Source organism: Tinamus guttatus, unplaced genomic scaffold (assembly GCF_059628265.1).
Source record: "Tinamus guttatus ecotype Peru unplaced genomic scaffold, ASM5962826v1 Tinamus_guttatus_pri_ptg000873l, whole genome shotgun sequence".
NCBI lineage: Eukaryota > Metazoa > Chordata > Aves > Tinamiformes > Tinamidae > Tinamus > Tinamus guttatus.
This window is the reverse complement of record NW_028289407.1, coordinates 1-14,247: the sequence shown is the minus strand read 5'-3', so window position 1 is coordinate 14,247 and position 14,247 is coordinate 1. Positions and strand designations below refer to the sequence as shown.

The window sequence follows — 14,247 nt, the reverse complement described above, 5'->3', positions numbered from 1 at the left end:
CTCTCCCGGTTCCAGCCCGGTTCTCCGGCGCGCTCTTTATTGCGCTCAGGGCCCCGGCGCGGCGCCGAACTCGGGCGGGAAGCGCACGAAGAGCCGCTCCTCGTGGCGCCGCAGCCAGCGCAGCAGCCGGGTCAGCGCCGCCACCGCGGCCGCCTTGCTGGCCAGGGGGGAGAAGCAGCCGTAGAGCTCGAAGCGGCCGGTCACCTGCGGGGGGCGCCGTTCACTCGGGAGCCTAACGATTCCCCCCGGTCACTCTGGAACCTAACGATTCCCCCCGGTCACTCTGGAACCTAATGATTCCCCGCTGCTCACTCTGGAACCTAACGATGCCCCGCCGGTCACTCTGGAACCTAACGATTCCCAGCCGTTCACTCGGGAGCCTAACGATTCCCCGCCGTTCACTCGGGAGCCTAACGATTCCCCCAGTCACTCTGGAACCTAACGATTCCCCGCTGTTCACTCTGGAACCTAACGATTCCCAGCTGTTCACTCGGGAGCCTAACGATTCCCCGCTGTTCACTCGGGAGCCTAACGATTCCCCGCCGTTCACTCTAGAACCTAACAATTCCCCGCCGTTCACTCGGGAACCTAACGATTCCCCGCCGTTCACTCTGGAACCTAACGATTCCCCCAGTCACTCTGGAACCTAACGATTCCTTGCCGTTCACTCTGGAACCTAACGATTCCCCCCGGTCACTCTGGAACCTAACGATTCCCCCAGTCACTCTGGAACCTAAAGATTCCTTGCCGTTCACTCTGGAACCTAACGATTCCCCCAGTCACTCTGGAACCTAACGATTCCCCCCGGTCACTCTGGAACCTAACGATTCCCAGCTGTTCACTCTGGAACCTAATGATTCCCAGCTGTTCACTCTGGAACCTAACGATCCCCCCCGGTCACTCTGGAACCTAACGATTGCCCGCCGTTCACTCTGGAGCCTAACGATTCCCTGCCGGTCACTCTGGAACCTAACGATTCCCCCAGTCACTCTGGAACCTAACGATTCCCCGCCGTTCACTCTGAAACCTAACGATTCCCCCGGTCACTCTGGAACCTAACGATTCCCAGCTGTTCACTCTGGAACCTAATGATTCCCAGCTGTTCACTCTGGAACCTAACGATGCCCCGCTGGTCACTCTGGAACCTAACGATTCGCCGCCGTTCGCTCTGGAACCTAACGATTGCCCGCCGTTCACTCTGGAGCCTAACGATTCCCTGCCGGTCACTCTGGAACCTAACGATTCCCCCAGTCACTCTGGAACCTAACAATTCCCCGCCGTTCACTCTGAAACCTAACGATTCCCCCGGTCACTCTGGAACCTAACGATTCCCCGCTGTTCACTCTGGAACCTAACGATTCCCTGCTGTTTGCTCTGGAACCTAACGAGCCCGTATTGTTCACTCTGAAACCTAATGATTTCCCACTGTTCACTCTGAAACCTAACGAGCTCCCGCTGTTCACTCTGAAACCTGATGATTTCCCATTGTTCACTCTGAAACCTAACGAGTTCCCGCTGTTCACTCGGAAACCTAATGAGGCCCCACTGTTCACTCTGAAACTTAATGAGCCTCCACTGTTCATTACGAAACGAGTTCCCACTGTTCACTCTGAAACCTAATGAGTTCTCATTGTTCACTTCGGAAACCTAACGAGTTCCCGCTGTTTCACTCAGAAACCTAACGAGGCCCCACTGTTCACTCCAAAACCTAATGAGGCCCTGGTGTTCACTCTGAAACCTAACAAGTTCCCACTGTTTACTCTGAAACCTAATGATTTCCCACTGTTCACTCTGAAACCAAATGATTTCCCGCTATTCATTCTGAAACCTAACCCTTCCCCACTGTTCACATCTGAACACTACTATTCCCCAGTGTTCATGCTGAAGCCTAATGATTCCTCATTGTTCGCTATGAAGCTTAACGAATTCCCGTTATTCACTCTGAAACCTAATGATTCCCCACAATTCACTCTACTACTCACAACTGTTTCCCAACGTTCACTCTGAATCCTACTGATTGCCAAATTTTCATTCTAAAATCTATTGATCTCCCACCACTCACCCTAAGCCCCAATGTCCCGCCATTCACTGAGCCCTACTGATGTCCCACCGTTCACCCTGAACCCTACTGATCTCCTGCCGTTCACCCTGAAACCTACTGATGTCCTGCTGTTCACCCTGAACCCTACTGATGTCCCACCGTTCACCCTGAACCCTACTGATGTCCCACCATTCACTGAACCCCACTGATGTCCCACCGTTCACCCTAAGCCCTACTGATGTCCCACCGTTCACTCTGAACCCTACTGATGTCCCGCCATTCACTCTGAACCCTGCTGATGTCTCGCCGTTCACTCTGAACCCTACTGATGTCCCACCATTCACCCTGAACCCTACTGATGTCCCGCCGTTCACTCTGAACCCTACTGATGTCCCGCCGTTCACCCTGAACCCTACTGATGTCCCGCCATTCACTGAACCCTGCTGATGTCCCGCCGTTCACCCTGAACCCTACTGATGTCCCACCGTTCACTCTGAACCCTACCGATGTCCTGCCATTCACTGAACCCTGCTGATATCCCGCCGTTCACCCTGAACCCTACTGATGTCCCACCGTTCACTCTGAACCCTACCGATGTCCCACCGTTCACTGAACCCTGCTGCTATCCCGCTGTTCACCCTGAACCCTACTGATGTCCCGCCATTCACTGAACCCTGATGTCCTGCTGTTCACCCTGAACCCTACTGATGTCCCACCGTTCACCCTGAACCCTACTGATGTCCCGCCATTCACTCTGAACCCTGCTGATGTCTCGCCGTTTATCCTGAACCCCACTGATGTCCTCCCGTTCACTGAACCCTGATGTCCTGCCGTTCACCCTGAACCCTACCGATGTCCTGCCATTCACTGAACCCTGCTGATATCCCGCCGTTCACCCTGAACCCTACTGATGTCCCGCCGTTCACCCTGAACCCTACTGATGTCCCACCGCTCACTGAACCCTGCTGATGTCCCGCCGTTCACTCTGAACCCTACCGATGTCCTGCCATTCACTGAACCCTGCTGATATCCTGCCGTTCACCCTGAACCCTACTGATGTCCCGCCGTTCACTCTGAACCCTACTGATGTCCCGCCATTCACTGAACCCTGCTGATGTCCTGCCGTTCACCCTGAACCCTACTGATGTCCCGCCATTCACTCTGAACCCTACTGATGTCCCGCCGCTCACTGAACCCTGCTGATATCCCGCTGTTCACCCTGAACCCTACTGATGTCCCGCCGTTCACTCTGAACCCTACTGATGTCCCGCCATTCACTGAACCCTGCTGATATCCTGCTGTTCACCCTGAACCCTACTGATGTCCCGCCGTTCACCCTGACCCCTACTGATGTTCACTCTGAACCCTACCGCCGCCTCACCCAGGCCAGCAGCGTCTCCTTGGGCGCCACGTGGTAGACGAGGCGCAGGGGCCGGCTGGGGCTGTGCAGGCGGCTGTGCAGCGCGTGGTACAGGTCGAACAGGCGGTGCTGCTCCTCCTCGCTGCCGTAGGGCTCCTCCAGCTCGGGGCTGACACGGGGGACGGGCGGCCGCCTGTTGCGGCCTCCGCGCAACAACCGCCGCCCCCGATCCCACCCGTTTTCACGCTGTTTCTCCCCAAATCGCCCCCGTTTTCCCCCAAACCAGCCGGTTTCACCGCGTTCGGCCCCAAATTCCGCCTGTCTCCGCCTGTTCCTCCCCAAACTGTCCCCATTCGTCCCCAAACCGCCCCCGTTTCCCCCACATTCACCCCAAACCGCCCCCATTTTGCCCCCAAACCACCCCGATTTCCCACAATTCACCCCATTTTGCACCGAACCACCCCAGTTTTCCCCAAAACCACACCAATTTGCCCCCAATTCACCCCACTTTGCCCCAAACCACCCCATTTTGCCCCCAATCTGCCCCAATTCCCCCTGATTTGCCCCAATTTCCCCCATTTCATCCCAATTTACCCCAATTTCCCCAATTCACCCAATGCACCCTAATTTCCCCCAATTCACCCCATTTTGCGCCAATGCACCCCAATTTCCCCAATTTGCCCCAATTCATCCCAATTTCCCTCAAACCACGCCAATTTCCTCCAATTCACCCCATTTTGCCCCAATTTCCCCAATTCACGCCATTTTGCCCCAATTCACCCCAATTGCCCCCAATTCACCCCATTTTGCCCCCATTTCCCCAATTCACCCCATTTTGCCCCAATTCACCCCAATTTCCCCAATTCACCCCATTTTGCCCCAGTTCAGCCCAATTTCCCCCAATTCACCCCATTTTTCCCTAATTCACCCCATGTTGCCCCAATTCACCCCAACTGCCCCCAATTCACCCCAATTGCCCCCAATTCGCCCCAATTGCCCCCAATTCGCCCCATTTTGCCCCAATTCACCCCAATGTCCCCAATTCACCCCAATTGCCCCCAATTCGCTCCATTTTGCCCCAATTCACCCCAATTGCCCCCAATTGGCCCCATTTTCCCCCAATTCACCCCAATTTGCCCCATTTAGCCCCAATTCACCCCAACTGCCCCCAGCTCACCCCAATTGCCCCCAATTCACCCCAATTGCCCCCAATTCGCCCCATTTTGCCCCAATTCACCCCAATGTCCCCAATTCACCCCAATTGCCCCAATTCACTCCATTTTGCCCCAATTCACCCCAATTCACCCCAATTTCCCCAATTTACCCCATTTTGCCCCAATTCACCCCAATTGCCCCAAATCACTGCATTTTGCCCCAATTCCCCCAATTCCCCCCAATTGCCCCCAATTCACCCCAATTGCCCCCCATTCACCCCATTTTGCCCCAATTCACCCCAATTTCCTCAATTCGCCCCATTTTGCCCCTATTCACCCCAATGTCCCCAATTCACCCCAATTGCCCCCAATTCACTCCATTTTGCCCCAATTCACCCCAATTCACCCCAATTTCCCCAATTTACCCCATTTTGCCCCAAATCACCCCAATTGCCCCAAATCACTGCATTTTGCCCCAATTCCCCCAATTCACCCCAATTGCCCCCAATTCACCCCAATTTCCCCAATTCACCCCATTTTGCCCCAGTTCACCCCAATTTCCCCAATTCACCCCATTTTTCCCTAATTCACCCCATGTTGCCCCAATTCACTCCAACTGCCCCCAATTCACCCCAATTGCCCCCAATTCGCCCCATTTTCCCCCAATTCACCCCAATTTGCCCCATTTAGCCCCAATTCCCCCCAATTCACCCCAATTGCCCCCAATTCGCCCCATTTTGCCCCAATTCACCCCAATGTCCCCAATTCACCCCAATTGCCCCCAATTCGCTCCATTTTGCCCCAATTCACCCCAATTACCCCCAATTCGCCCCATTTTGCCCCAATTCACCCCAATTGCCCCAAATCACTGCATTTTGCCCCAATTCCCCCAATTCACCCCAATTGCCCCCCATTCACCCCATTTTGCCCCAATTCACCCCAATTGCCCCCAATTCACCCCATTTTGCCATTTCCCCAATTCACCCCATTTTGCCCCAATTCACCCCAATTTCCCCAATTCACCCCATTTTGCCCCAGTTCAGCCCAATTTCCCCCAATTCACCCCATTTTTCCCTAATTCACCCCATGTTGCCCCAATTCACCCCAACTGCCCCCAATTCACCCCAATTGCCCCCAATTCGCCCCATTTTCCCCCAATTCACCCCAATTTGCCCCATTTAGCCCCAATTCACCCCAACTGCCCCCAGCCCACCCCAATTGCCCCCAATTCACCCCAATTGCCCCCAATTCGCCCCATTTTGCCCCAATTCACCCCAATGTCCCCAATTCACCCAATTGCCCCCAATTCGCTCCATTTTGCCCCAATTCACCCCAATTCACCCCAATTTCCCCAATTTACCCCATTTTGCCCCAATTCACCCCAATTGCCCCAAATCACTGCATTTTGCCCCAATTCCCCCAATTCACCCCAATTGCCCCCAATTCACCCCAATTGCCCCCCATTCACCCCATTTTGCCCCAATTCACCCCAATTTCCCCAATTCGCCCCATTTTGCCCCGATTCACCCCAATGTCCCCAATTCACCCCAATTGCCCCCAATTCACTCCATTTTGCCCCAATTCACCCCAATTCACCCCAATTTCCCCAATTTACCCCATTTTGCCCCAATTCACCCCAATTGCCCCAAATCACTGCATTTTGCCCCAATTCCCCCAATTCCCCCCAATTGCCCCCAATTCACCCCAATTGCCCCCCATTCACCCCATTTTGCCCCAATTCACCCCAATGTCCCCAATTCACCCCAATTTCCCCCAATTCACCCCAATTTGCCCCATTTAGCCCCAATTCACCCCAACTGTCCCCAGCTCACCCCAATTGCCCCCAATTCACCCCAATTCGCCCCATTTTGCCCCAATTTACCCCAATGTCCCCAATTCACCCCAATTGCCCCCAATTCGCTCCATTTTGCCCCAATTCACCCCAATTTCCCCAATTCACCCCAATTTCCCCAATTTACCCCATTTTGCCCCAATTCACCCCAATTGCCCCAAATCACTGCATTTTGCCCCAATTCACCCCAATTGCCCCCAATTCACCCCAATTTCCCCAATTCGCCCCATTTTGCCCCAATTCACCCCATTTTGCCCCAATTCACCCCAATTGCCCCCAATTCGCTCCATTTTGCCCCAATTCACCCCAATTTCCCCAATTCACCCCCATTTCCCCAATTTACCCCATTTTGCCCCAATTCCCCCAATTCACCCCAATTGCCCCCAATTCACCCCAATTGCCCCCCATTCGCCCCATTTTGCCCCAATTCACCCCAATTTCCCCAATTCGCCCCATTTTGCCCCGATTCCCCCCGCTGCGCCGTCCCCGGCACCTGGTGAACTGTGGCAGCTGCCGACTGTCGGGCGGCCCGTCCAGCGGTTTGTACAGGAAATGCCGCAGCTCGGGGGCGCCCGCGTCAGCCGCGCCGTAACCGCCGCCGCCGACTGTGAAGCCTCCGAGCGCCTCCAGGGCGGCCAGGAACCGCCGGCGCACCCCGGCGGCGGCCTCGAAACCGTCGCGTTCGGTTGACAACAACACCAGGCGCGCGGTGCCGCCCGGCAGCGCCGCCGCATACGCGTAGAAGTAACCGTCGGCGTTGACGCCCGGCAGGCACACCGGCGTCCACACCTCGCCGCTGTCACCCGCGCCGCCGCCCAGCAACAGGTTGAGCAACAGGTGCACGTCAGTCGGCCGCAGGCGCCCGTCCTCCGCCAGCGCCCGCTGCCGGGCCGCCGTCACCAGGCGCCCGCCGGGTGACGTTACCACCAAGGCGAGCGCCGGCGGCGGGGTGACGGCGGCGGCGGCGCGTTGTAGCGCCAGCCCCACGGCGCGGCGCACAGCCGGAGCCAGCGGAGCGGCCGGGGTGGCCGCCAGCAACAGGCGGCCGTCGGCGGCCGGGCCTGCCAACAGGCGGTCCAGCACGGCCTCGGCGCCGGCCAACAGGCGGCGGAGGTCGTAGCCGCGGCGGCGGGCGAACACCCGCGCGATGCCGCCGGCGGTCAGCAGGCTCAGGATCTGCTCGTGGACCAGGGACAGCTGGCGGCGGAGCTGTTCCGCCGGCCGCCGGCTGCGCCACACCGTCACCAGCAACAGCGGCCCGCGCTGCTCGAACACCAGCGTGCGGTCCTCTGCGGGCAACAGGCGGAGCGTCAGGCGGACGGGGCGCTGCTTCGGGGGGGGGTTGGGGACGGGGGTTCTGGGGGGTCCTGGGGGTCACGGTGACAAATGGGGAGGTGTTGGAAGGTTTGGGGTGACAAAATAGGGAGGTTTTGGGGGTGGTTTGGGCTTCACGGTGACAAAATCCGGGTGTTGCGGGAGGACTTGGGGTTCATGGTGATGAAATATGGGGTCCTGGGGGGTCCTGGGGGTCATGGTGACAAATAGGGAGGGGTTGGGAGAGGATTTGGGGTGACAAAATAGGGAGGTTTTGGGGGTGGTTTGGGGTTCACGGTGACGAAATGGGGAGGGATCGGGGCTCACGGTGACAAAATCCGGGTGTTGTGGGAGGACTTGGGGTTCTTGGTGATGAAACATGGTGTCCTGGGGGGTGTTGGGGGGTCACGGTGACAAATATGGAGGAGTTGGAAGGTTTGGGGTGACAAAATAGGGAGTTTTGGGGGGTGGTTTGGGGTTCATGGTGACAAAATGGGGAGGGGCTGGGGCTCACGGTGACAAAATTCGGGTGTTGCGGGAGGACTTGGGGTTCTTGGTGATGAAACATGGTGTCCTGGGGGGTGTTGGGGGGTCACGGTGACAAATATGGAGGAGTTGGAAGGTTTGGGGTGACAAAATAGGGAGGTTTTGGGGGTGGTTTGGGCTTCACGGTGACAAAATCCGGGTGTTGCGGGAGGACTTGGGGTTCATGGTGATGAAATATGGGGTCCTGGGGGGTGTTGGGGGTCATGGTGACAAATAGGGAGGGGTTGGGAGAGGGTTTGGGGTGACAAAATAGGGAGTTTTTGGGGGTGGTTTGGGGTTCATGGTGACAAAATGGGGAGGGGTTGGGGCTCACGGTGACAAAATCCGGGTGTTGCGGGAGGACTTGGGGTTCGTGGTGATGAAACACAGGGGTTCTGGGGGGTGTTGGGGGGTCACGGTGACAAATGGGGAGGTGTTGGAAGGTTTGGGGTGACAAAATAGGGAGGTTTTTGGGGTGGTTTGGGCTTCACGGTGACAAAATCCGGGTGTTGCGGGAGGACTTGGGGTTCATGGTGATGAAATATGGGGTCCTGGGGGGTGTTGGGGGTCATGGTGACAAATAGGGAGGGGTTGGGAGAGGATTTGGGGTGACAAAATAGGGAGGTTTTGGGGGAGGTTTGGGAGTTCCCGGTGACAAAATTCGGGTGTTGGGAAAGGGTTGGGGTTCGCGGTGACGCAGTCCGGCTGTTGTGGGAATGGTTTGGGTTTCGCGGTGACAAAATGTGGAGGGTTTCGGGGGTCACGGTGACAAAATCCGGGTGTCGGGAGAGGATTGGGGTTCGCGGTGACGCGGTCCGGCTGTTGTGGGGAGGATCCGGGTTCGCGGTGACAAAACACAGGCGTTCGGGGGAGGGGCTTGGCTTCCGGGTGACAAAATGGGGAGTTTGAGGGGAGGGGGCCTGGAAAGGGGGCCCTGTGGGGGTCCGGCGGCCATTTTGTGAACACATCTAAAAGAAAGGGGGCCATTTGGGGGCCCGGCAGCCATTTTGTGAGCACATCTGAGGTAAACGGGGCCCTTGGGGAGCCCAGCAGCCATTTTGAGAGAAAACCCGAGGAAAAGTGGCCCTTTTTGGGAGTCAGGCGGCCATTTTGTGAGCACCGCTCAGGCAAAGGAACCGGCTGGGGGACCCTGGTGGCCATTTTGAGAGAAAACCCAAGGAAAAGTGGCCGTTTTAGGGGTCAGGCGGCCATTTTGTGAGCACTGCTCAGGCAAAGGAGCCCCCTGGGTGACCCTGGTGGTCATTTTGAGAGAAAACCTGAGAAAAAAGTGACCGTTTTGGGGGTCAGACGGCCATTTTGTGAGCACACCTGAGGCAAAGGAGCCCCCTGGGTGACCCTGGTGGCCATTTTGAGAGAAAACCTGAGGATAAGGGGCCATTTTGGGGGCAAGGCGGCCATTTTGTGAGCACACCTGAGGCAAAGGAACCCAAGGGGCGACTCCGGTGGCCATTTTGAGGGAAAACCCGAGGAAAATGGGCTGTTTTGGGGGTCAGGTGGCCATTTTGTAAGCACACCTGAGGCAAAGGAACCCAAGGGGGAACTCCAGTGGCCATTTTGAGGGAAAACGTGAGGAAAAGTGGGTGTTTTGGGAGTCAGGCGGCCATTTTGTGAACACACCTGAGACAAAGGACCCCAAGAGGGAACTCCAGTGGCCATTTTGAGGGAAAACCCGAGGAAAATGGGCTGTTTTGGGGGTCAGGTGGCCATTTTGTGAGCACACCTGAAGCAAAGAAACCCAAGGGGGAACTCCAGGGGCCATTTTAAGAGAAAACCGGAGGAAAAGCGACCGTTTTCAGGGTCAGGCGGCCATTTTGTGAGGACACCTGAAGCAAAGGACCCCCTGGGGGATTCCAGTGGCCATTTTGAGAGAAAACCCAAAGAAAAGCGCCCCCCGGGGGGGTCAGGTGGCCATTTTGTGAACACACCTGAGGCAAAGGACCCCAAGGGGGAACTCCAGTGGCCATTTTGAGGGAAAACGTGAGGAAAAGTGGGTGTTTTGGGAGTCAGGTGGCCATTTTGTAAGCACACCTGAGGCAAAGGAACCCAAGGGGCAACTCCAGTGACCATTTTGGGGGAAAACCCGAGGAAAAGTGGGTGTTTTGGGGGTCAGGCGGCCATTTTGTGAGGACACCTGAAGCAAAGGACCCCCTGGGGGATTCCAGTGGCCATTTTGAGAGAAAACCCAGAGAAAAGCGCCCCCCGGGGGGGTCAGGCGGCCATTTTGTGAACACACCTGAGGCAAAGGAACCCAAGGGGCGACTCCGGTGGCCATTTTGAGGGAAAACCCGAGGAAAATGGGCTGTTTTGGGGGTCAGGTGGCCATTTTGTAAGCACACCTGAGGCAAAGAAACCCAAGGGGGAACTCCAGGGGCCATTTTAAGAGAAAACCTGAGGAAAAGCGACCGTTTTCAGGGTCAGGCGGCCATTTTGTGAGGACACCTGAAGCAAATGACCCCCTGGGGGATTCCAGTGGCCATTTTGAGAGAAAACCCAGAGAAAAGCGCCCCCCGGGGGGGTCAGGCGGCCATTTTGTGAACACACCTGAGGCAAAGGAACCCAAGGGGCGACTCCGGTGGCCATTTGAGGGAAAACCCGAGGAAAACAGGCTGTTTTGGGGGTCAGGTGGCCATTTTGTAAGCACATCTGAGGCAAAGGACCCCAAGGGGGAACTCCAGTGGCCATTTTGAGGGAAAACGTGAGGAAAAGTGGGTGTTTTGGGGGTCAGGCGGCCATTTTGTGAGCACACCTGAGGCAAAGGACCCCAAGGGGGAACTCCAGTGGCCATTTTGAGGGAAAACGTGAGGAAAAGTGGGTGTTTTGGGAGTCAGGCGGCCATTTTGTGAACACACCTGAGACAAAGGACCCCAAGAGGGAACTCCAGTGGCCATTTTGAGGGAAAACCCGAGGAAAATGGGCTGTTTTGGGGGTCAGGTGGCCATTTTGTAAGCACACCTGAGGCAAAGAAACCCAAGGGGGAACTCCAGGGGCCATTTTAAGAGAAAACCGGAGGAAAAGCGACCGTTTTCAGGGTCAGGCGGCCATTTTGTGAACACACCTGAGGCAAAGGAACCCAAGGGGTGACTCCGGTGGCCATTTTGAGGGAAAACCCGAGGAAAATGGGCTGTTTTGGGGGTCAGGTGGCCATTTTGTAAGCACACCTGAAGCAAAGGACCCCAAGGGGGAACTCCAGTGGCCATTTTGAGGGAAAACGTGAGGAAAAGTGGGTGTTTTGGGGGTCAGGCGGCCATTTTGTGAGCACCCCCCCGGGCCACCCACGCACCGGAGCAGATGGCGCGGATGGCGTTGCCGGCGCTCTGCAGCACGGCCACGAGCGCCATCATGACGCCCATGGTGGGCGCCAGGGCCTCCTCGTCGCCGTAGCGCGAGTAGATGGGCTTGCCGGCCTCGCTGAGCACGAACACGTGGCTGGGCCGCGCGCGCCACCCCGGCGCCGTCACGTCCTCGGCGCCGCGGCCGCGCCACGACGGGGACGCCCCGGCGCCGCCGCCCTCCATCATGTCACCTGCGGACGTGGGTTATTTGGGGGGGAAAGGGAGGGTAATGGGGGCGTGGCCACCCCTAGGCCACGCCCATGCATTGCGAACACGCCCCCTTGCAACCCCCTGCAGTACCAGGGAATCGGCCCGGAAGCCACGCCCCCGTCATTAGGCCACGCCCCAAGGACAACGCCTCTGTAGGCCACGCCCCCCCGCAGCAGCGTCTATGTGCGAGACTCCGCCCCCAATGCCACAAGGCCATGCCCTTCACGTCGGCCACGCCCCAAGGACAACGCCACGATAGGCCACGCCCCCCCGCAGCAGCGTCTATGTGCGAGACCCCGCCCCCAATGCCACAAGGCCACGCCCTTCACGTCGGCCACGCCCCAAGGACAACGCCCCTATAGGCCACGCCCCCCCGGCAGCAGCGTCTATGTGCGAGACCCCGCCCCCAACGCCGCAAGGCCACGCCCCCTTTTGAGCCCACCCACTTTACATTCCCCCTGCCCCGCCCACCCGGGCGCCCCCCGCCGCCAGAGCCCCGCCCATATGAACCAGGCCCCGCCCACATCTCGATCCCGCCCCCCGCCGCGCGGGGGGGGGGAGTTATCCCGCGCGCTGCGATGGCTCCGCCCCCTCCCGCGAGTCACGTGCCGCGGGCCTGACCCCGCCCCTCCCGCGGGCCACGTGGGGCGGCGCTGGCCCCGCCCCCTCACCATCCGCGCGGGTGGGGGCCGCGGTCCCGCGCGCGTCGCTCCCGCCGCTGCCGCCGCCGCCGCTTCCGGGTTGCGGCCGCCTGTGACGTCAGCGCGCGCCTGAGCCAATCCGCGCGCAGCGGGGCGGGGCCGGGGAAGGCGCGCAGCGATTGGCCAATGGGGAACGAGCGGCCCCCCCACCAGGGAAGGGCGGGGGGCGTGCCCGGGCGGGGGGGGGGGGCGTGACGTCACCGCGCGCAGGCACCTCCCCCTTAAAGGGACAGCAGTCCCTCGTGAGGCCACGTGCCCGCCCGTGACGTCACGCGCTGTCACGCGCCCGCACGTGGCACCGGGCGGAGGGGGGGGGGGGCGGTTGGGCCCCTCCCCGGACGCCGGGGCCCCCCCCCTCCCCGCAGGGCGCCGCTTCCTGTGGGGCGGGACCCGGCGCTTCCGGGAGGCTCCGCAGCGGCAGCCGGTGAGAGGGGCCCCGGCGTCCGGGGGGGGGGGGCCCGGTGGCCAAAGGGGCCCCGGCGTCCGGGCACCCCCCGCCCGGACGCCGGGGCCCCTCATTGCCCCCCCTCCCCCCCGCAGCTCCCCCCCCCCCCCCATGGAGGCCACTTACGCCGTGGTGAACAAGCCGCGCCGGGGGGGCGGGGCCGGGGCCCCCGCGCGAAGCCCCGCCCCTTCGGAGCGGGCCCCGCCCCCCGCACTCGGCCCCGCCTCCCTCCCGGGGAGCCCCGGGCACCGCCCCGCCCCCTCCGGTGAGTAACGTGGGGGGGGGAGAGGGGCCCCCCCCGGGTCCCTCCCCCCAATTTCATATTATTGCCCCTATAGGATATTATATTCCCCCCCCACCCTATAGACAGCGCCCTATAGATCCTATAGGGGCCATTCTCCCCCCCACACCTATATGGCCTTTCCCTGGGGCCTATAAGGGTCGGGTCCCGCCTACCTTGGTACCCTATAGGACCCCTGATTGGCCTCTATAGGGGCTGCCCCCCGCCCCAAGCACCCTCTAGACATCACCTTCTATAGAACCCATCCTATGGCGACCATATAGGGACCCACCCCAAGTCCTATAGGGGCCATTAACCTCTCCCCACCCCCACGGGGCTCCCAATATGGGGATTCCATGGGGGGGTCCCTATAGGGAACTAACCGCCCCCCCTCCCCCCAGCGTCCCCCCCGCAGGCCGGAGCCTACGAGGAAGTCGGAGCCGCCGACAGCGCCCGGAGCCCCGGCCTGGGTGAGCGACCGGGAAGGGCCCAGGCGTCCGGGAAGGGGCCCCGGCGTCCGGGAAGGGGCCCAGGAGTCCGGGAAGGGACCTGGTGTCCGGGGAGGGCCGAGGCGTCCGGGAAAGGGCCCAGGCGTCCAGGAAAGGGCCCAGGCGTCCGGGAAGGGCCCCGGTGTCCGGGAAGGGCCCAGGCGTCCGGGGAGGGCCCAGGAATCCGGGAAGGGCCCAGGCGTCCGGGAAGGGCCCAGGAGTCCGGGAAAGGGCCCAGGCGTCCGGGAAGGGCCCCGGCATCCGGGAAGGGCCCAGGCGTCCGGGAAGGGGCCCCGGCGTCCGGGAAGGGCCCAGGCGTCCGGGCCCCCCCCCTTCACTCCCTTCCCCCCCTCCACCCCAGGCTTCAACTCCCGGATCGCGAAGCCCAAAGGCCCCCGGGACCCCCCGGCCACGTGGTCCCGCGTGTGACGTGGCGCGGGGGGCGGGGCCACGCCGAAGCCCCTCCCCCACGCCGCGACAACAGGAGGATGGGGGAAAAAACATCCCAAAAAGCGTTTTTTATT

General features: G+C 59.8%; 1 protein-coding gene across 1 annotated transcript; it reads right to left on the bottom strand.

The window, feature by feature from the left end:
- Positions 1 to 45: 45 nt before the first annotated feature.
- On the bottom strand, positions 46 to 14,185 carry LOC148591286 (vacuolar fusion protein MON1 homolog B-like; the record flags this gene model as incomplete). Its single annotated transcript, XM_088537872.1, has 5 exons — positions 46 to 204; positions 3,423 to 3,570; positions 6,901 to 7,696; positions 11,548 to 11,748; positions 14,016 to 14,185. Coding segments are annotated over 5 exons (1,474 nt in total), but the record flags the coding sequence as incomplete, so codon positions are not given.
- Positions 14,186 to 14,247: the final 62 nt, after the last annotated feature.